The following is a 21,849-nucleotide window of genomic DNA, read 5'->3' as shown; positions in this document are numbered from 1 at the left end:
CATTACCCCCCCCCCCCTCCATCACCCTATTAACTCAGGTAATCGAGTATCTACACAATAAAGTAAAGTATTGCAGCCTATGCTACTTGCTACTTGATTGTATTTTAACGAGCTTTATGTCAACAAAGCGTTCTGTGCTATACATCGAAGGTGTTAATTCGCGGTGTAGCTGGACGTGTCTGTACCACGCGTTATCCTTTATCTATCACAGCAGTTGAGCCATTCCGTGCCCTCCCTCTTAGATCTCACGTCTTGTTAATCTTAAATAATAACTTTCTACACGAATCCTAAACTATCCTAAAATCCTATTTTAACTAATTTAATACAATAATATAACTATTGTCATTAATTAATCCACTTTCTATCTGGCGACTTCGTAATATATTTTGGATTGTTGTCACGTTGAACACTGTTGCAATTGCAATTAGCTTTAGCCACCCCCCCCCATTTGAATTTTTTGAGCCCCCCCAAGAATTTCAATGACGCAGTCTGCGTCACAGCCCCCCCTTGTGGGCACCCCTGGTTATCAAGCTCAACAAATCCATAACATGATGTTCACATGCTATAGCAACAACATTTTTACAATGTTGACCAATTTGATGCAAAAGTCGCTCAGACTCATCAGAACACTTCTTATCACTGACATACAACTGACAAGTGTCTGCACATCCTGTCGCTGACTCCACCTCTCTATCCGGAGGTGATTATGTCCTAGAAAGTCCCTTCCTGGCTCCGCCCCCCGCCTAGTGCTGGTCACCCTAGATTCGCCCGCGCGGTCGTTACACTCCTAATTGATTCGGATCATTCATTCTTCGGATCGTCTCTGCACCGCCAACTCCTCTTTTTCACTTCCTTTCCTGTTTCAGGTTCTAATTATTTTTGCAACTATCTTGGTTCCGTTATCTTAGATGGACGATTTCAATATCTTGACCTGTTTGGTGTTTTGCTTCTAAACTAAATCCTACAAGAAATTAATGATTTTCGAATCCTTTAAATCTAGAAAGATAAAATTGGATCGAATTCAGACAACCCAACCGAATGATCCTCATCAAGGCTGAAGAGCTCTCGGAACAAGTCGAGGAGCGGAGTAATGAAGTCACATTCGTGGTTTGGCAGCGGCAAAGTCACAAATCAATCCAGGTAGCGGGCGATTTGCATCTAAACTGAGGGCCGATGAACCTAGTCCATAACCCACCGGTCCTTGTAGGGACCAACTGAGCAACTAGGCTCGAGCCTGCGGGGATAATCTTTACCGTATTGAAACCACCGATGGTTATGAGCTCCCCGGCTTACCGAGGCAAACTTTGATGCAGTTGGCTGCTGTTGATGCGGGGCAAGTTTATGAAACATATGGCAACTCATGTATTTTTTTCTGAACACATTCTCTTGGTTTGTTTAGCCCACAATTTTCAAGACACATATTAGAATTCTATATTTTTGTCAGTTAACGTACGACATTTCTAGCTCACAAGAATAAGTAAACCGTTAATTATAGATGCATTAAAGTGAAACATACATTCAAATTCTTCATTGGAGCTGCGTCCAGGTTCGTAATACAATTTTACAATTTTGTAATCAGTTATTAATTGGTTCTAGATCTAGAATATGAATGAACGATGTTTTACCTCCTGTACTCTTAGGCTTACGGGGACCCAAAACGAAATATCTCAGTCCTAGATCATAAATTCTCAATGATTACCGTAATGGCTATTTGTATATATAAACTGGCTGAAATTAGCTAACGTTTCTTTACCTCAAGGATATAACTCTTTCAGCAGAAGTCACTAAATTCTAGTGTTGTAATGTTGTAAAATTGGGAAAATGTTGTATTTTGTCGGTACTGCGTTTTTTAAAGACCGTTATACACTGACTATAGTATATTGGGCTGCTGAGACAGGGACTAGAGCACCTTGATTATCGGAGGTTCCCACCACCAGCTACCAGCTCGTGTGAGCTCTGAAGCTGTCCCATCAATAAACAACCAGTCCGGGCTATCCGACCGTGCTCTATGGCAGCACATTCCACCCAGTAGTTCACACGCTATAAGTGCTCTTGTATCTGTTCCCCAGGCGATTACATACATATCACATCGTAATGGAGTAGATACTTTGTTATTGAAATGCAATACAAACGGTTTTCAAGCTGAACTATAGATTGATAGATTGTGGTACGTTTCATGATTCATTTGTGCTGCAATATTTTTCAAAAACTGTATAGAAACAAAATTAAATCTAGTACATATCCTATAGACTACCACGCTACTTATTTAAAATTGGTTAAATATGACATTTCTAGGTGTTGCTATTTACTCAGTAAACATGTAAAATAAAGTACGTGTTAAAGATGGTCTACGTAATTTTCTTATAAGTACTTACCATTGGGGCAAAGCTGGTTCATTGGTTTTTGCACCTGCCTCGAGGTCTTGGAGGCTCAGATTGAGTCCATGGTTTTTTCTTTTTGATAGTTCTATGATCCAGTAGTTGTTTGAAGTCCACCCATCTAGAAATAAGTACATACCACTCAATACAAGAAATAATTTTCTGCTATTTCACCCTCCCCTCAAACAGCCACGTGATACTCTTTGATATTAGTATATAGAAAATAAAATACACATTGGTATCAGTAACACTGTTTTGTGAATCTGGGAAAACTTTAAAATTCTTCAAGGTAGGCTTCCAGTACTTTCGTGGTAAAACTAGACTCGTGGTCTTCGGGGGATGACTGCGATGTTGAATTTAAGAAGATAATAGTATGTATGATGGAAACTGTCTCCTGACTCTCCGTCTACATGACTCGCCATGGCCATTAGCCAGTCTACAGGTAGACAGAGGGTCAAAGACAGGTTCCATCATATATACCATAACTTATTCACTTCAACAACGAGGTCATCTTCCAAGATTCGACAAGTTTACCTCTTAGATCAGCTTAGAAAACTCCACATCTCTAAACCTTAACTCCTCACAATAGTGCTCAGAGTGGATTCTGGAGTCTGACAGGTGCAATTGGGGAAGCAATCTCAGCGGGCGGGGAGTGGAGTGACGGGACAACGCCCGATTTAGAAATTAAGTCGGCGTGGAGGTGTTGAATTACGCGCTCCAGTGACCCTCAACAAGCGATGTAAACAGGGGCGCGTACCGTAACGCTGGGTGCTACAGCGTAGCGCGTAGCCGCGTACCGTACAGGTGCTACGAGCGCGGTGCTGCGTGTTAGCTCGGGGTGACTTGCATCTTGTGGCAAAAACTGCCCATTACTGTGACAATGGGCGGAAAATGGCGTCACTGGTGGTCTCGGGTTCAGCATGGAAAACTCTGTAGAAAATATACGTTACATGAATGTAAAATGTCTTCATTGTGGTTGTTTTAATACGTTTCCATTTGTTGAAACAGGGTTTGTCGTATTGGATTTCGAAATATTTCAATCTTCAGTTATAGTTATAAACGTTTTAAATCTACACAAATCCTTAGGGGTTATTAGTTTAGTTTCAATGTCTCGGACATTGGTGGATCGGTGCGAGAAGAATAGGCTACATCTCCGAACTATCAGCATTTACAGGGGTTTGGGCAGTTTGCTATTTTTACATACAAAATGGGAGGCCACTGCCATTAACAAAAGAAATCTGTGTCTTGATTAGGATAAAAAGTTGATCTCCACAAGGTCCAGTCAAGTCAAATCTCCACCTAAATAATTGGATCTCGGAATAGGAAGGTTTAGACAGATTTTGTTGACGTGATGTTACCCTGGATGAAAGTCTCTTCAATAACTTGACACAAAGTGTTAAAGGGTCCCTCTAAAAATATGTTCCACTAGAAAAGAAAAGAAGTTTGTCATGTTAAAAATTGAATGTAAATGTGAACGAACTTGGAGAAACTTTGAGAAACGACGACCAATGTGATTTATATAGGTCGGACCAAATTACCGAAATTCCCTCACTCCGGGAGGCTTCATCACGTCATGACTCGAGGCTCAGCAATAAACTATGGTGTTGATGGCAGCCAGGCGCTCCGAGGATGAAATTTGCAAACAGATCGTAAACGTCGGTAAGACCTCTAAGTCAATCAAAGCTGTCACATAATTTCGACGATTAGTTTATCGTTAATTTTATAACAAGAGGAATCAATTTCCTAAACGGTGTGAGATCAAAAGGTATATGTTTGGAATACATTTAAAAATATTGCAATTTTACAATCATACGACAAACTCCTGGGATGTTGCAAACAAATATTTGTAGCAATAACCTTGCATCTTCTACACAAAGGGGCTAGGAAATGGTAAGCACACAGAAAAAAAACACCCATTAGGAATGTATCAATATCAGTAGGAAAGTGTGTAAAGTAGAGACTCTTGTACGTTAGGTGTTACAGAAGTGAAAATGGCGAAAGACAAGGGCTTCATAACAAAAAAAAAAACACAAAACTATTTCAGTCTCAAAACAATTCGTATCAAAACCGTCACAGCAATCATAACAGAAAAAGCTAACACCACATGGCGCTAGGCACATGAATATTAATACGCGGGAGCTACTTGGCGGCGCGGCATGGCAAGTAGAAGAGTCTGAATCACTTATCACGTTGTCATTGGCTGGTCGTATGTTATCAGTCAGCTGATGATTAATATCAGCTGGTGGGTTCCCACAGTGTGCGTCGGCTGGTAGATATACGAGGTTGGAGATCGTAGCGTTGCCACCGCGTTCAGGAATTAAAGTGAGGTTATGTTGAACATGTGACAATAGGTTGGTTTAATTTTTGTAGAATTGGATCAGCTGATTCAGGAGACATTGTTTTTTAGCAAAAGGTTTGTTCAGTAAAACAGTGTATGCATTATACCAGCTTGAGGGAGCATCGCTTAAAGGTAAAAGTGGAGGTACGAGAAATAATTGTAAAACTAATTATTGCAATTTTTAAAACAACGAGGAAAAATAGTAGCAGTATTGCTGCTTTATTTGTAAGTTAAAGAGATGGTTTTAACAATTTGCAAAAATATTAACTGTACGTGTATCAACTACTAACTGTTTTAAAAGATTACAAAAATATTTCCTTAAATTATTTTTTATTTCGAACACACATCACAGAAGAACTTTTCGAAGATTTTTTAATATATATTACAATATGGCTAGGCTAATAAATCTGGTTTAACGTTGAGAGAATCGTTGTTGAGGTGCGTGGGTTTCTATTTAACCACTTAATAACCACTTCTGTTTAACCCTTAATACATATACGTAAGACGTTTCCTACTTTCTTTGATCTTGGAAACGATAAAACTTATCATTTTAGCTTCAAACAATCCAAGCGAAAAGTGTAGTAGAGCAGAAATTACGAAGGTGAATTCGTAGCAAAATCTAAGCTATCACTTGGTTATAGTACTTCTTCCCATCGCACCGCGTTTTTCAAACTTAATGAACTTCGCTCATCTCGCGAGTTTTACGACATGTTAAATGGACCAGATCGACCGATGACGTCACCCGGCTAATCCACCGTTATTAAATTATGAATTACAGCCGCTTCGCCTCTTCCGCGCAGATATAATCAGGATGTATTGCCAGTGAAGCGGTCTGCGCGCGGTAACCCTAGAGCACCATTAGAGGAGGGCATTTGTCACCGAGGACTGCGAGATAACGTTTATCATCAGCTGAAGAGCTTCCCTGTAGTCCCAGTGGGGTCTCGTGAAATATACGGACTACTGGGAAAACTGAGGGAAAGGTCAGAGGAAGTGATATAGTAGGATACAACGAACATTGTTTGATGACGATTTTGTAAAGGCTTTTGAATCACTGGGGACTCAAAGTGATGCATTGGAAAGACAAGAAGCTGGGATGTGGGGACAGCGAAAACTGAGGGAAAGGTCAGAGGAAGTGATTCAGTAGGATACAACGAACATTGTTATATGAAGATTTGGTAAAGGCTTTTGAATCACTGAGGACTCAAAGTGATGCATTGGAAAGACAAGAAGCTGAGATGTGGGGACAGGGAAAACTGAGGGAAAGGTCAGAGGAAGTGATTCAGTAGGATACAACGAACATTGTTTGATGAAGATTTGGTAAAGGCTTTTGAATCACTGAGGACTCAAAGTGATGCATTGGAAAGACAAGAAGCTGGGATGTGGGACAGGGAAAATTGAGGGAAAGGTCAGAGGAAGTGATTCAGTAGGATACAACGAACATTGTTATATGAAGATTGGGTAAAGGCTTTTGAATCACTGAGGACTCAAAGTGATGCATTGGAAAGACAAGAAGCTGGGATGTGGGGACAGGGAAAACTGAGGGAAAGGTCAGAGGAAGTGATTCAGTAGGATACAACGAACATTGTTATATGAAGATTTGGTAAAGGCTTTTGAATCACTGAGGACTCAAAGTGATGCATTGGAAAGACAAGAAGCTGGGATGTGGGACAGGGAAAATTGAGGGAAAGGTCAGAGGAAGTGATTCAGTAGGATACAACGAACATTGTTATATGAAGATTGGGTAAAGGCTTTTGAATCACTGAGGACTCAAAGTGATGCATTGGAAAGACAAGAAGCTGGGATGTGGGGACAGGGAAAACTGAGGGAAAGGTCAGAGGAAGTGATTCAGTAGGATACAACGAACATTGTTATATGAAGATTTGGTAAAGGCTTTTGAATCACTGAGGACTCAAAATGATGCATTGGAAAGACAAGAAGCTGGGATGTGGGACAGGGAAAACTGAGGGAAATGTCAGAGGAAGGGATTTAGTAGGATACAACGAACATTGTTATATGAAGATTTGGTAAAGGCTTTTGAATCACTGGGGACTCAAAGTGATGCATTGGAAAGACAAGAAGCTGGGATGTGGGAAAGGGAAAACTGAGGGAAAGGTCAGAGGAAGGGATTTAGTAGGATACAACGAACATTGTTATATGAAGATTTGGTAAAGGCTTTTGAATCACTGAGGACTCAAAGTGATGCATTGGAAAGACAAGAAGCTGGGATGTGGGACAGGGAAAACTGAGGGAAAGGTCAGAGGAAGTGATTCAGTAGGATACAACGAACATTGTTATATGAAGATTTGGTAAAGGCTTTTGAATCACTGAGGACTCAAAGTGATGCATTGGAAAGACAAGAAGCTGGGATGTGGGATAGGGAAAACTGAGGGAAAGGTCAGAGGAAGGGATTTAGTAGGATACAACGAACATTGTTATATGAAGATTTGGTAAAGGCTTTTGAATCACTGGGGACTCAAAGTGATGCATTGGAAAGACAAGAAGCTGGGATGTGGGACAGGGAAAACTGAGGGAAAGGTCAGAGGAAGGGATTTAGTAGGATACAACGAACATTGTTATATGAAGATTTGGTAAAGGCTTTTGAATCACTGAGGACTCAAAGTGATGCATTGGAAAGACAAGAAGCTGGGATGTGGGACAGGGAAAACTGAGGGAAAGGTCAGAGGAAGTGATTCAGTAGGATACAACGAACATTGTTATATGAAGATTTGGTAAAGGCTTTTGAATCACTGAGGACTCAAAGTGATGCATTGGAAAGACAAGAAGCTGGGATGTGGGATAGGGAAAACTGAGGGAAAGGTCAGAGGAAGGGATTTAGTAGGATACAACGAACATTGTTATATGAAGATTTGGTAAAGGCTTTTGAATCACTGGGGACTCAAAGTGATGCATTGGAAAGACAAGAAGCTGGGATGTGGGACAGGGAAAACTGAGGGAAAGGTCAGAGGAAGGGATTTAGTAGGATACAACGAACATTGTTATATGAAGATTTGGTAAAGGCTTTTGAATCACTGGGGACTCAAAGTGATGCATTGGAAAGACAAGAAGCTGGGATGTGGGACAGGGAAAACTGAGGGAAAGGTCAGAGGAAGTGATTCAGTAGGATACAACGAACATTGTTATATGAAGATTTGGTAAAGGCTTTTGAATCACTGAGGACTCAAAGTGATGCATTGAAAAGACAAGAAACTGGGATGTGGGGACAGGGAAAACTGAGGGAAAGGTCAGAGGAAGTGATTTAGTAGGATACAACGAACATGGTTTGATGACGATTTGGTAAAGGCTTTTGAATCACTGGGGACTTGAAGTGGTACATTGAAAAGATATTAAATCCATACGGTTTACTTTAAGCCCTGATGAAGTAGGATGGTTAAAAGGGAGATAAACTTTAATATGAGCTTATCACGATCTCTATAAACTAAGCTCAACGGTAGAATATAGCTGGAGTTCAGCAATCTATGAATAAATATGAAACAGTAAAAGAAAATTGCAAAACTCAAACAACAATAGCAATGAAACGGAATCAAAAGAGTGTTTTAGAACCATCACTCATTAGGTGAGGAAAAACTGCTCAATCATTAGAATGAAATGGATTTAACAAATCAAGTTTTACGTTTATTGAAACAAAAGTGTCAAGTCAGTTACCTATGACGAAATTGTCAATAGCCAAGTTAAGACGTATGTTCGCAAGTGTGTATAAACTCCTTTCTAACATAAATTACGATTGAGTATCGTAATCAGGTCAAAAGTGTCACACATACATACGATTGAAATATAATTTATGTAAATATATCTTTTTAAAGCTGGACTTCCCATGCAGTAACTCGAATCCTTTTCATCCGCCGACTACTTACCGTCCTACTGCACCGGACAAGATTATTACCACTAAAACCCCAGGAGTTGCGGGTACGTCTTGATACTTCGGTCCGCTCCACCGTTAAAGTCTCCGATGATGTCTTCGCGTCGTCCTGCTGGAAACGATCCAACGGCGACCCTTGATCCTGCGATATTATCTCAATAGAATATCCTACAAGTTATCAATTGCCGTGACCCGCGGCTTCTGTCTTGTCTCCAACTTGTAAATCACGTCCGTAAATTAAACTTTCGTCGGCATATTCTCTCGCATAATTAAAACGAATGCTCGTATAGATAGAATTCCTCGGCGTCCTGTTTAATATTTAAAGTGCCGGTCCGATTGTTTGGGTTCGTTAAACCTCGGCTAATATACCGCGAGGCCATATAGGTTGACTGGTAAATTGCTATTCGCCTTTCGCGGTTTTCATAAGGCTTCTGTTGATAATCGAGCAAGTGGTTCTAGAATGCTATAAATTCTGCAATGCAATACGCCGCCGTATTTATTGTTGTGGAATTTAAATGTGTTTCATTATGTGGTTGTCATTTGGGAATCTTATTACGTATTTTTAGTTGGATGGTGAAGATATTCCACTTTAAGTTATTTTCAACGTTATGTATTTTTCTATAGGAATCGCTCATGAATAACCAACTACTCTTACATATACCACTATTTAACAAGTACGGTATTGACAAATATTTGTCCCGTAGTTTCTATGGGTTTATCTTTGTATAACCTTTAAGAAGCTCCAACCTTTTGGATGCAAAGCTATAAAGAATTCCCTCATCGTCATCTATGCATGATCGAAATTATTGCATGGATATGACACCAATAGTAAAAAAAAAAAAAAATATTTACTATATTAAGTCTAGAATGAAAACCTAGATTTTTTAAATGGAATCATTAATTGGTGACCTGCTGATAACTGGCATTTGTGTCAAAATTCGATCTTCAGAAACTTTCAGAGACGAGCACTGTAACCACTTGACTAACGAAAAAGCATTCCATATACTAAAATGGAATATATAAATTGTCCAAATTTTGTATATACTGTAACATATATCCAAAATTGCCACAAAAACTCTTACATCTTCTTCGCATTTCATCTCGTAGGCTACGCAGACATATAAATTAAAACCACTCAAACATATAAGCCTAGTTTGAAGCATAAGCCTTCAATACAGCAAGACACCTCACTTGACCACATTGTGTCACTTAGTATGCTAGATACCAAGATACTATATCTGGCCATCGCACAGCCGGTAGATTACAGTGTTGCAGAGTCGGTGGCGTTTAGTGGGAAGCAGTGCGGCACATCGTCCAGCTGTGGATGGTCAGACTTGGGCACCCGTGAGCCGCGTTCACTCGACCAAGACCCTACTTACATACATCAGCGAGGTTCCGGTATGAGAGCAGCTAGCAGATACCGCACGTCTGCATTAACATACGCGGTGTACCGTGTACCAAACATGCGGAAGAGGAGAAATCGCCACCTGAGAAGTGGCATGCAGTTGTCAAGTGAGGTGTTGAAAGTGTCGCAAAAGTTAAAATGGAATGAAAACTATCTTTTAAATTTACTATTCTTGTGTACCAGCAATGTATCATGTTAATACACTAACATAAAAGGTTTACAGATCTTATGGATTGGCAATAATTAGTCACCTTAAAATTGAGTTGACCAAATAGAAGATCAGTCCGTAAACGGTTGGTTCCCCTTTGTATCAAAGAGAAAAGAACACTAAGACACGATTGAAACATTTCGTGGACATCATCTCACTATTCTCACTCAAGCGTTGCTGGATATTAAACACACAACAAAACAAGATTCACAAAGTAGTATGAAAAGTCTAATACAGTATCCAAAGTCAATAGCTATATCTACTTGATTTATTTGGACTGAAATATTTTGTGTGAGTAAGAATTAGGTAAGTGGGAAAACTCTTAACATGTAGGTAGCCCATCGGAAATCGACCAAGTATTAATTGCACCGAATTCTCACTTAACCAAATGATGACACTAGTCAATCATTTTTTGTAAAATCACCCAAAATGCATGAAAGAAATTGATAAGAACCAATTATCTACATAGCATTTATTATTTCAGGCGTACTATTATCAGATCTGACTGAAGATAAATTAGGCTGAGACTCCTTAAATGGATGAGGCTCCTTACATAAGTATGACACTTTTCATATTTGTTTATATCAAGACTGAATATCATACTGAATCATACTGAATCTGTTAGAAACCACCTTCTAATAGATTCAGTATGCTTTGGTGTAAATCACTGTTCGATACAGTATACTCAGGAGCTTAAAATCTTGAAGTAAGACTTACTCTATGACAGATTCGAAGTAGAGTCCAAATCCTCAAATTTCCTTTACATTTTTGATCTATTACAAATGTATGATGTTTGCATAGTTTCCCATAACAAGTTTAACATACATAAAGCATACATTGTCAACTATGATGTAAACCTTACATAGACCAACATGCTTGACACAGCACCGCTCTCGAGCAATCTCTACAGGCTTGAGGCGCTGGGGAAAAAGCGACTTTTTTGTACAGCTCGTAATTTACAGCGCTGGCTACCGGGCCCGGGGCTCAGACAAGACTGGTATTATGTCAAAATTATCCCCCACCGCCTCTCGGGCACGCTCGTCCAACACGTCAGTCCTAAACACCTAAGTGGCCTTGCTTTTCCACAGAAACTAGTCGCGACATCACTTCTTCGTGACGCGAAGCCATAATGAACTGTGTACCAGCTCTCGCAGTCTCGTACCTGTTGAACGTCTTGGGTATGAGAGCTGTATTTGCTGTACACGTTTTGAAATGGTTGTATACGTTGCAAATCTTTAGGCGAAAAGTTTGAAGTTAAATTTAAATAGTAAATTCTTATCATTTGATGATTAGCTGATATCACTAAAGGTCTGATCTTTAAAGGCTTACATTAAATTGCACGGCTTGGCAACCTAAGTACGTATGACATGCAACATTTTTTGAGTTAACGAGTGTAAAATATGTGGAGTGTAAGCTGCACCACATCCGAAAAATTTCGGCATTTTCAACAGTTCGACGACGTCTTCTTTAAACTACCGACATATTCGATTGCAAATTATAATATGTTAGTCTTCCGATATCAAAGTACGCTGTTGAAAATTGCTCTTTGGGAGATGGACCACGCCGTTGATATGGTAAATATGTTAAACGGCAACTTACCAAATTTGTTGCTTTAAGGTTGAAATTGCATGTTAAATTGTAGCTTTTCCAAAACAGAAATAGCTTCTACAACACCGAAACGGCCAGAATTTTGACCAGTTTATCGACGTTGTCGTCCTTGGAAATCATTGTGCTCGTATCTTTTGAATGTCAAAGCAGCAAAGATCTCTCAATATTCTTGTCTTACGAAACGCCACCGTTAGGTATGTAGTGACAAGAGGTTTGATTGCCTAAGCCCATTACACACGTTCCAAAAGTGTCGATAGCAAAAATGAAAGTACCAGTGATGAATAGAACCATTGCATGATATAGATGGCTGCTGCACCACTGCATCACTATACTCTGAGCGGTGAGATGTGCGGGGGACGATATGGAGCGGAACTCCCGCCTGGGGCGTCCGCTACCCGCTTAAACACCCATTCATCCAGTGGTCGTGCGTCCCGTAGCTCCTGGATCCGATCCGACCGATATCGCCGCTACAATATCACCGCAATATCACCCTGGCTGCAGCACAGGCTGTTATGAGAGATAGTTTAGAGAGTAGTAGTGGATAGTTTAGTGTTCCTATTATGGAGACTAAGTTACTAATGATTTGATACGTTTTATACACGGCTTGTCTATATTTTCATACGGACGATTAAGTAAAGTTTCCTTTTTAATATACGGGTATGAAATGAAATAAATTGATTAACGTTTGGTAAGAGGGAAATCGAGTATTTTGTTGATCTTAGATCTATGGCAAAGATTTTCGAAAAAACACCGGTGAAAGTATATAATATTTATTTGAATGGCAGTGAAATAATCATCTCCACACGCAGAAGTAATTCGGGGGTCGTTAAGAGAAAGTTATTGGTCAATAAGGTTTAACTATTATACTTATTTTATTTCAACCGAAGATACCTTCCTTCTTTATCGATGAAAAACTAGTATTCACAACCAAGTAAATGTAAAACTTATAAATTCTACTTTAACTCTAAAAGAAGGCCTATCTGACAAAATCACGATCTGTAAACCACTTAAACTAAATAAATAAACCACAGAGGTACACTTACAACCCATAACACCAAAACTAGTCTAAGGTTGGACCAGAACAATGAATACAATCAGATTAAAACATACAGTAAAAAGAGAAAGGGGATATCCCTAGTAACAATCCGTCTACTGGGGAGCGACTGAGGTAGCAATTACCCATACCTAGCCCGTGGCGGAGCCCCATACACCACCTCCTGATGACTAGGTGAACGTCACCTCCCCGCGGGCCCCGTGATCTACCAAGAACCCCAGGAAGTGCCAGGGAGTCGTTCCAAGGAGTCGCCAGGGTGTAGTTATCCTACCACTCCTCTGTCCGGGACATGCAAACATTCCGTCATTAGGATAATCACTGGGCAAGTTTCTACTGAAAACTCTCCCTTGCCGGGTGCGGGGAAACTATAGGAAAAGTAATGTTGAAGTTGTAATATTTCGAATGTTTAAAGAAAGTAGTTAGTAAAGATTCTGACACATAACATTCATTTGATCATACTGGGTTATGCATGTGTTAACTTAAGAAATAAGCATAGGATTTTACATGAAGTTAAACGTAATATGGGACTCAAATTAATTAATTGGCATAGAGTTGCTGGCAAAACTGATTGACAATCTACTAACCAACCATACAAACCAACGGCATGTTTGAAGTAATCAAACTATAAACTAGTAATACCTTTTTAATAGCTCAGTAGCTATTTAGTTTGACAGTATCATAAGTATCGCATTTACTTTCAAAAATTCACCAACGCCTCTAAAAGTTAGGATTTTATCACATAAAATAATAATTTACTCCTAAAATAGTGCTTTAATCAGCAAAGTCACCAAAACACTAGACGTCAATTCCAACCTTCAACGCTTCACCACCCAACCGCCAAGCCTTTCAATGACGCCTTCGCGGATGTCACCTCTCGATGATCCAATTATCAGAATTGTCTCTCGGACGCATGTTACGTCCAATCAGCTGACATTCCATAGACCACGACAGCTGTATTATCCCGCGCAATTAATGACTATCAGTAGAGCGCCCACGTGCGCCTCAGGCTGCCACACAGGCTAATGTAATACGAGATTTACAAATTAACTTCCTACTGGTCGCCTTTAGGTTACCGACCCTCTCCTCACTTTTGCACGCCCACACATTCACTTTCGTGCAGTGGGTTTGATTGTAGAAGACATTTCTTGTTGGAATTCTAATGCAGTTGGTAAGTGTTTTAGTGAGCTACCTTAGATCTGATGTAAAATATTTTCAATAGACCATTCAGTTTAGAATCAAGAATATTGTTTCAATCTTCCTATTGCGCATACATAGTTGTTCTAAGGTGTTCTACATGGATGTTGGTGACCGTTGAAGGAAATCTTACTCTACTGAATTAGTAGCTAATATCTTCTGGACCAAGCCTCTTTAATCAGTTCAATCACCATTGTCAATTTCCATACAGAGATTGTAATATACAACACTTAAGTTTTTAAAGGGCCCCGCGATCAATTTTAGATACCCACTTCATCCACTGGTCCTCCGCAATCTTCGGCCTTCCGGCTTTCTCTATTCAGGCTAATTTCCTTCTTCGGCCAAAATAATCCAAAACTCGTCATATGAGCTACCGAGCACTTGAGCACTTATCGCTGGATCGGCCTTCGTTGTAACAACTCAATCTTTACACTCATCAACTTGCGGTTGCCAAATTGGGTTTGCTGCGAAGCGAGGCGGCCTCTCCATGACACCGTTTACACCGTAACTTGCTAAAACCGCGTCTGTGACATCAGATTGGCAGTAATTCTACAAATCTACGATGTAAAGATGGGTCAACTTGGGTTGGATCTGATCTGCCTTTCGTTTTACATTACTTCAATAGGCACACTATTCAGAGTAGGTACTTAAACATAGATTTTTTTCATCCAAATCTATTACTGTACAAGAAAGGGCGTGGCACTTTTTACACCAACTAGCAAGTGTGTAAAGCCAAGTCATAATAACTCTCTCATATTTTACAGTTAACCTACGATTTTAATCAAGCTGCAGCCTTAAGTTTACTGCAATAACGTGTAAACAGCCCAAGAGTTACTGCAGCCATTCAACAGAGATGCGGGACTGTAAGTCTAGAGGCGCGAAAGCTCACTGCCAACATGAAACCTAAAATTAATGAGATCTAGACGAGATAGCCCCGGAATTCCAGTTCTGCAGTTACCTCGACCAGAATCACGGTTAAGAGAAACTAGATTTTGGACTCGGTTACCTGCAACATTCTGACGTTTAGAGCTCTCAGAGAAACGTCTCGTAGAAGTCATATTTCTCAGTACGGTATCGTTATGTGTACAGCAGAGATGTTTATGGGGGATCTGATGAATCTGTGAAGGCTTATGCTTTGTTTTGACATTTTGAAACATGAGCCTTTTATAAGTGGGAGAGGCTCTTTAAATGTAGAAGAGTTATAACAGTGAATATAGGAACCAGAAAGTGCGCGATTGCGACTCTAAATTACACATAGTCAATAATTACACGTAAAAGACGAATTGGAATGACCGAAAGGAGTGGACGTGTTAATGTGTTTTTAAATTTTGAATTCCAATATAATAGGGTCGAGCTGGTCTAGTGGTAGTTTTCAAGGCTTCGGATCCTGTAGTCCTGGGTTCAAATCCTGCCAATCACCACTGGATGGTATCTATTTGATAATGCGACTCTCTAGGACTAGGCTAAAGTAATGTGAAAAGAATTTCCGGGCTTGCTTGAACCTAGAGTCCTAGGATGAGAAGGTTAGACAAAATAAATACCCCCGCCGCAGCAAACCTGCAGACTAAGCGAATTTCCATTTGACTGATTGGATTTACACTGAAATGTCTACTTAAAAATATAACATTTATTCCCGATTTAAATAGAATTAGTTTAACAAGTACTTAGGTTTGCTGCATCAGGGAGGGTAAAATTTTTTTTTTTTTTGTAAAATGTTAATAGTTAGTAAGAAATAAAAACATTTTCCAAATTTGATCAAAATATGTTCATAAACAAGCAAACTACAACAGTTTACTTATTCTCCATAAGAATAACATGGGAATTTTAAATTTACAATTTTTTTGAATTTTCTCTGTAACCGTTAGGCGCACAATATCGCTTCAATATACTAAATTATTTGTTTTTTTAAGCTCTACAAAATGGTTTGGAAATAAATTGCAAAATTTTAAGTTTTTTGGGTCAAAAATGGGAAAAACCTATTTTTACCCCATAAAACCCCCCGTAAACACCCGTTCCCATGGTCCGATCATGCTGGATCGCGAACTCGTTCGAATAAACGTAGGTTTACACGTTTGTACCAAATTTCATCAAAATCGGATCATTTTTGCTTGAGTTATCGTGCTGACGGACACATATATATATATATATATATAAATATATAAATATATATATATATATGAATTTGAACGGATGGTGTTTTTGGCCTCTAGGGACCTCAAAACGAAAAAAAAAATTGGTCCCGCGTCCAGGTCTTACCATGAGTACTACGGTAATAGCGAATCCCTATATGGGAAATTCGCTAAAACATATAAAACATAACTAAAAATCTGCCTATGGTTTGATTTGTTTTGTACTCCAACCCCACCGTGTGTAATCACCCTTAGTAAGCTTTTCTGAATAAAAGGATGCTCTCCAATTCCAGCAGCAGTTCACCATTTCATCACACACCAAGACACTCTCCCATATCCTGCCACACTCTCGCCATCAACCTTGACGTAACCTTGTGTGTTATCAATCCATTGTTATCTGTTCATTAGACAACAATCTCCCATGAGTTATACAGCCATGGTCCATAATCACGTAATGGTATACACATGTTCACACTAGGATATTGTTCTTGTTCGGAGTTGGCCGCCAGTAAAGTAGACCTAATGGCTTCATTAGTCCGCCAAGTTGACCCTGTCTCGTAACAAGGTGGCAATCGTGACTGTTCAGACACCTTGGTTTATTGTACGACCGAGATAACGGCAACGGCAGCAATATTTCGCTAGGTGGGTGAATTTTGACGGTAAGTATCCCTGTTGTGGGTGGGCCCGTGTGTTTCGTTGGGTGGAAAGTATTTTAGTGAGATTTATCTGGAACTATTGGAAAAGAAGTGAGTGTTTTCATTGTTTTCCCGTTTTCCTATCAAACTCCTTTTAGATGGTTCATCTTCACGAAGAACTTTTAAGCTTTGGATAACCATATGGGAAGAAGCCTTAGATAAGGCAAGTAAACTCAGCATTAGTTGGATTAACATGAAAAGTCTGGGAGTACTGTTTCATTCGATTGAATAGCTTTTCTTTGTTGTTTTGTGTGAGGCCCTTGACGTAGAAGAGTTGTTGTTTTCGTGAGGGAGCCAATATCTCACATCAGCTGTTCTAGGACCATGTCCTCATAACGTCATCTGAACAACAAACACGAAATCTTTTAAGCTGCTATTGCACTGAATTATCGTTGTTACAAACCTCATTACCGGATTAACTGGACAGCTACATGTATATTCTCATATATTCTAAACTCAGGACGCTAACTTGTCGTAACTCAATTAAAGAATGTTCACAAGTGATTCCAAGCAAAATATAGAGCACTCTTTCATATTCAGCATGATCTTCCCTTGAATCCTAAGCTTCTAACTTATCTTAAGTGTTTCTTTCGAGCCACCCTCAGCTTCACAGTGAATGGACCAGCCAAGGTCACACAACGTCTTTATTCAACCAGCTCACGCCTCTTCCGAAGCAGTTTTCAATTAAACAGAGGTGTTCACCCCGTTGAAGAAGGTTCCCATTTCGGAACCAATTCCCATAGGCTGCCCCAATCAGCGCGTGTTCAGCCCTGCCCCTTTATAAATAATAACAGCCGAGCGTGATTTAGTGGGCCCGCCCCCGGCCGAGCTCCTGTCTGCCGCGCGCTGTGTGCTCTACCAGAACCTTGGAACACTGGTATAGACGACGATTAACCGCTTCGGAGTCCAAAGAGCAAACTGTACTTTGCAAAACTCATTCACCAATCCACGTGTAGAACTGAAACCAGTTTAAATTGCAATATAGATTCACATTGTACCTAAGAAGTAAATTCTTGAGAGAATGGCATGTTAGAATTACCACAGCGTCGTCAAACTGAAGGAAGAAATTGTGAATTATTGTTCAAGCTGACATTTTACATGCTAGAAAAAGGTAATGAAAAAAAACCATATACCAAACTAAACTATGGAGAAGTGTAATAATATGTCTAACAGACTAAGATTAGCTTGTTCTTTGAAATTGTCATTTATTAAGAACCCAATATCAAGGGAAGCTTGGTTCAATATCGAATCATGAAAAGTGTTTCCTTGAGATCAACAAGATTTCTTTGGTATATTAAGTTGAAGGTGAACTCTTTACCCACTCCAGTCGGGGCTAAGGCTATGCGGAGGAGGAAGACACAGTAATGGTGTTATGTTTAAGTATATCCTTAGAAAGGTATTAAACACTGGCGAAGAGTTAGTACTTTCATAGAACTATTCAGAAAAATAGTCTGCAAGCTTCCTTCATTGGCTCATCAAACCTCGATTTCCCCCAGCTATGATCAAATCCTAAGGAGTTCAACTCAGTTTCTCCCTAAATAACTTTAAATTTTGGAGCTTGTCACCCTGATTTGTTCTGCGCCAACTGCAGATATCTCGTATCAGGGAGCGGAGTGTTGGTTACGAGCTCTCGACCCACTAAAGCCGCCAGTTTACGAGACTTTGCTGTTTATGAGGCCCGCGTTATGAGGCGGTCACTCATTACGTTCACAATCACTCAGCGAAGCAACCGAGTGATGTCTTCATTTCAGACTACAAAGTGCTTGGATTGGTCGCTTTATGAGAGGGATCCTTTACAACCTGATTAGATTGCACCATTTTGGAGGGATATTTTTAGCAAAGGAAATGCTTGGGTTTTGTATTTTTGGGCTGGAGCTTGTTTGATTCTCGTGGTATATTTGAGGGAGCAAAAACTTGTAATGATTTTACCTATGTGAGGGATATTCGTTTAAGATACTTTGCTAGAGTATTTGAATCAACATATTCTTAGGCATGTTTTGAAACACAATTTTTTGTTGGTTGCTCCAGTTTCATCTTCTTGCTTCACTTTAGTGTATGAAGGAAGGAAAAACCCTGGCTTTGTTACTAATTTTACATGAAAAGTAGCTAAAATTATGAATGAATTTGATTTGGTTGTTCGTATAAAAAACTATTCAAACTATAGCGTGCGTTGATTTCCTTCTTCATAAAAGCTACACCAAGCCTTACAACAACTGTCATTGATATATAAACTCTTGCAAAACCCCACCTAACGACGTTATGTGTTTGCTATATTTTCCGGGTAATTGCTTTATAATGCAGCCTACTAGTTTATACTACTCACTTTATGTACTTTGCACCTTAATTTGATCCCATTATCGTTATACAATTACAGTTATAATCTACAATTCAATAATGTGTTCAAACAAGGTACAGCTGAATAAGACACAGTCGGTAGAGTAATCCATCATTGTGAAACGCCACAACATATCAAGGACGAATAAAAAATATAATACTCAAAGGAAATCCAATCCCATTTACTTCACTTATTCTCGCGTAAAGATTGAGTTAGAATGGTTGAAAGCGATATAATAGTTGAGAACCACTGGTATTATGTGATAATTGGCTTGTGCGCAAACAAGCTTATGGTAGACGGTTCTGTTCCATTACCAAGGCCTTGGTTGGTTCATTACCAAGGCTTGGCAAGATATCTGCGGTCAAGTTATTGGCAGAGAACGCTGTAAACATCGATTTATCGATAAGGAAGTATTCGATAGTGGGTTAAATAGTCGGAGACACTCATTGTTGTACTGATTAAGGAAGTTCATTAGAACGAGCGACTGTCACAGTCGGTTGTATGCTCATTAACTTTGATTAGTGGATTTCAGACTTTCTGTAGATAAAGAATAGTGTTTTCACCGCTTCATTGATTGATCTAATTTAGCTGTGCACGTCTCACGAAAATAATGTTCAAACAAAACCAATTATTGCGAGTTAATTCACCTCGCATAAGTAAAGTTTGATCTACGCAGGTTGTTTCGGCTACGGTAGATTGCAATACGATAATTCAGCTAATACCGCCTGAATGTAACTGCGGGAGCCAATCAAATATGGCTGCCGCGCAGCTTCTTAATGAACAAACCCAGATAAACCGATCCAGACGGAACGGTGGCCTATGTACACCCGGTAATAGCACTATCTGAGGATTTAATTACAACTAAATTATTCCCTCTTTTAATTGGATAAGATAACGATTTGTGTCGGGGCGAAATTGAATTCTTAATTTATCCGGGGGCCATTACGGCCGGCCGATATCGCTACTGTAGATTGGAGCCGAAATTTATTCTCGGACGACCGCCGTATGTTTATATTGATTTCTCACCTCGTCGCAATTATTTCGCCGGTGATTTGTTGCCGACGACTCGAACGTCGTTTCGGTTGTTGCTACCGTTCGATAAATAACGTCGGCGATTTCATCTATTCGGATAACTCGTTTGTAGTCCAAATGTCTTCATGATGCATAAATTACTGCGAGGAATGGTTCGCGTTCAACGCCACAAGTGCGTATATCAAACAGACGATGTTTATGTCAATCGGAACGTATGGTTTATTCAGTAGTCTTGTTCCAGGCCGGGTCATATTATAGTTACCTGTTCACTCTACATACGATGGAGTAATTCTTGCGTCTGAGACGCGTTGATTGCTTCGAGGGTTGAGATTTAGTAGGTGCGGTTTTAGGATTCATATGTTAAACAATTTTTGCAAGAATAACCCTGATCGACTATTCTTGTGGTTCTTTTTCTAACAATGAAACAATGTCAGCGTTGTTTACTGGTGGAGCAACTTTAATAGTTTGCAACCAGTGTGCCAAATAAAAAAAAAACTCTCTCAATCTAACTCTTAAATTTCCCAAGACAATTTCTCAAAAGTTCAGTGTGAAAATTTCATTTCGCCCTTTCTGTTTCAGATCCGACACAGATTCGGCTGCTATGACGAAATCACAGAGGTAGACCGTCGAAGAGTTCGACATTGCAACTGGGTACGCTTCTTGCGGACTGCCAACTCCTATAGCCAAGAAGTCAACATAATAGGCACCAAAGTCAAAGGTAGGTTAGAGCACGTTTGGAATTATTTGGTTGAAGAGGAACTTTCTATATACCTACCCAGGAACATTTTTCTTAATCACATTTTGGGCCAAAATAAACGGAGTCGATAATTTGGAACTTCTGCATCATTTGGAAGAAACAATTTTTTTGAGTACTTATTAGTCAGCCGACCATACTTTAAGCACAGCAATTCGGTAAGTGAGCAGATTTTTCTTAAATTATAGAGGTACCTAGGTACCGTATTTTACCTTCCATATTGTTGCGAGTAAATGTTCGTACAGGTCACATAAAAAGGGTTAGTGTAATATCTTATGTTAGGAACTTTGAAACAAATTAATTTGTTGTGCACATAAATTCAAAGTGTTATCAGTGCTATATGCAAACATAAAATGTTTGTAGTAAGATTTTATCCGCACCCAACATTTTTATTCATCAATCTTCAACCTTATGCCTACGATAATAAGTGACCATTTGACATTCTTCATTTTTCTCTTTTCCAACACCTTTAAATTCTTGAGGAATAAATCATTATCCTAAGAACCAATTTACGTATTTAACTGAATCATCCATTCCGCGGCTCTAGAAACTCAACAAGTATGCATTAACCGCTAGAAGTTACATGATTCACAGATCAGCCAGCCGGAAGCTGGGATTCGTGGGTCGGTAACGCACGATGAACAGTGATCACCATAATCAGCTGATCCAAGGACGCTGGAAGGTCACCGCGGTTCGTTGAACAGCTGATAATCGCCACGCGTCAACCATAGTCCGATTTATGATGACAAATTACAATGATCGGTCCCAATAAACTCGCCATGATCGGTTTACGAGCGATCCGCTACCGGTCGGATAATCGCTCCGCAATATAAACATGCGCT

The 21,849-nt window shown here is 39.6% G+C and overlaps 1 protein-coding gene across 2 annotated transcripts in view; it reads left to right on the top strand.

The window, feature by feature from the left end:
• The window catches only part of LOC128987320 (zinc finger protein 227-like), a 112,971-nt gene that overhangs the window by 33,382 nt on the left and 57,740 nt on the right, over positions 1-21,849 (top strand). For both annotated transcript variants that reach the window (XM_054408100.1, XM_054408099.1), the window contains exon 2: positions 20,833-20,971. In XM_054408100.1, coding sequence (XP_054264075.1) covers positions 20,833-20,971 — 139 coding nt within the window. The remainder of the gene's footprint in view (positions 1-20,832; positions 20,972-21,849) is intronic.

Source organism: Macrosteles quadrilineatus, unplaced genomic scaffold, assembly GCF_028750875.1.
Source record: "Macrosteles quadrilineatus isolate MER2022 unplaced genomic scaffold, UCM_ALF_1.0 Scaffold_2__2_contigs__length_208266976, whole genome shotgun sequence".
NCBI classification, from domain to species: domain Eukaryota; kingdom Metazoa; phylum Arthropoda; class Insecta; order Hemiptera; family Cicadellidae; genus Macrosteles; species Macrosteles quadrilineatus.
This window is presented reverse-complemented; position numbering and strand designations above follow the sequence as displayed.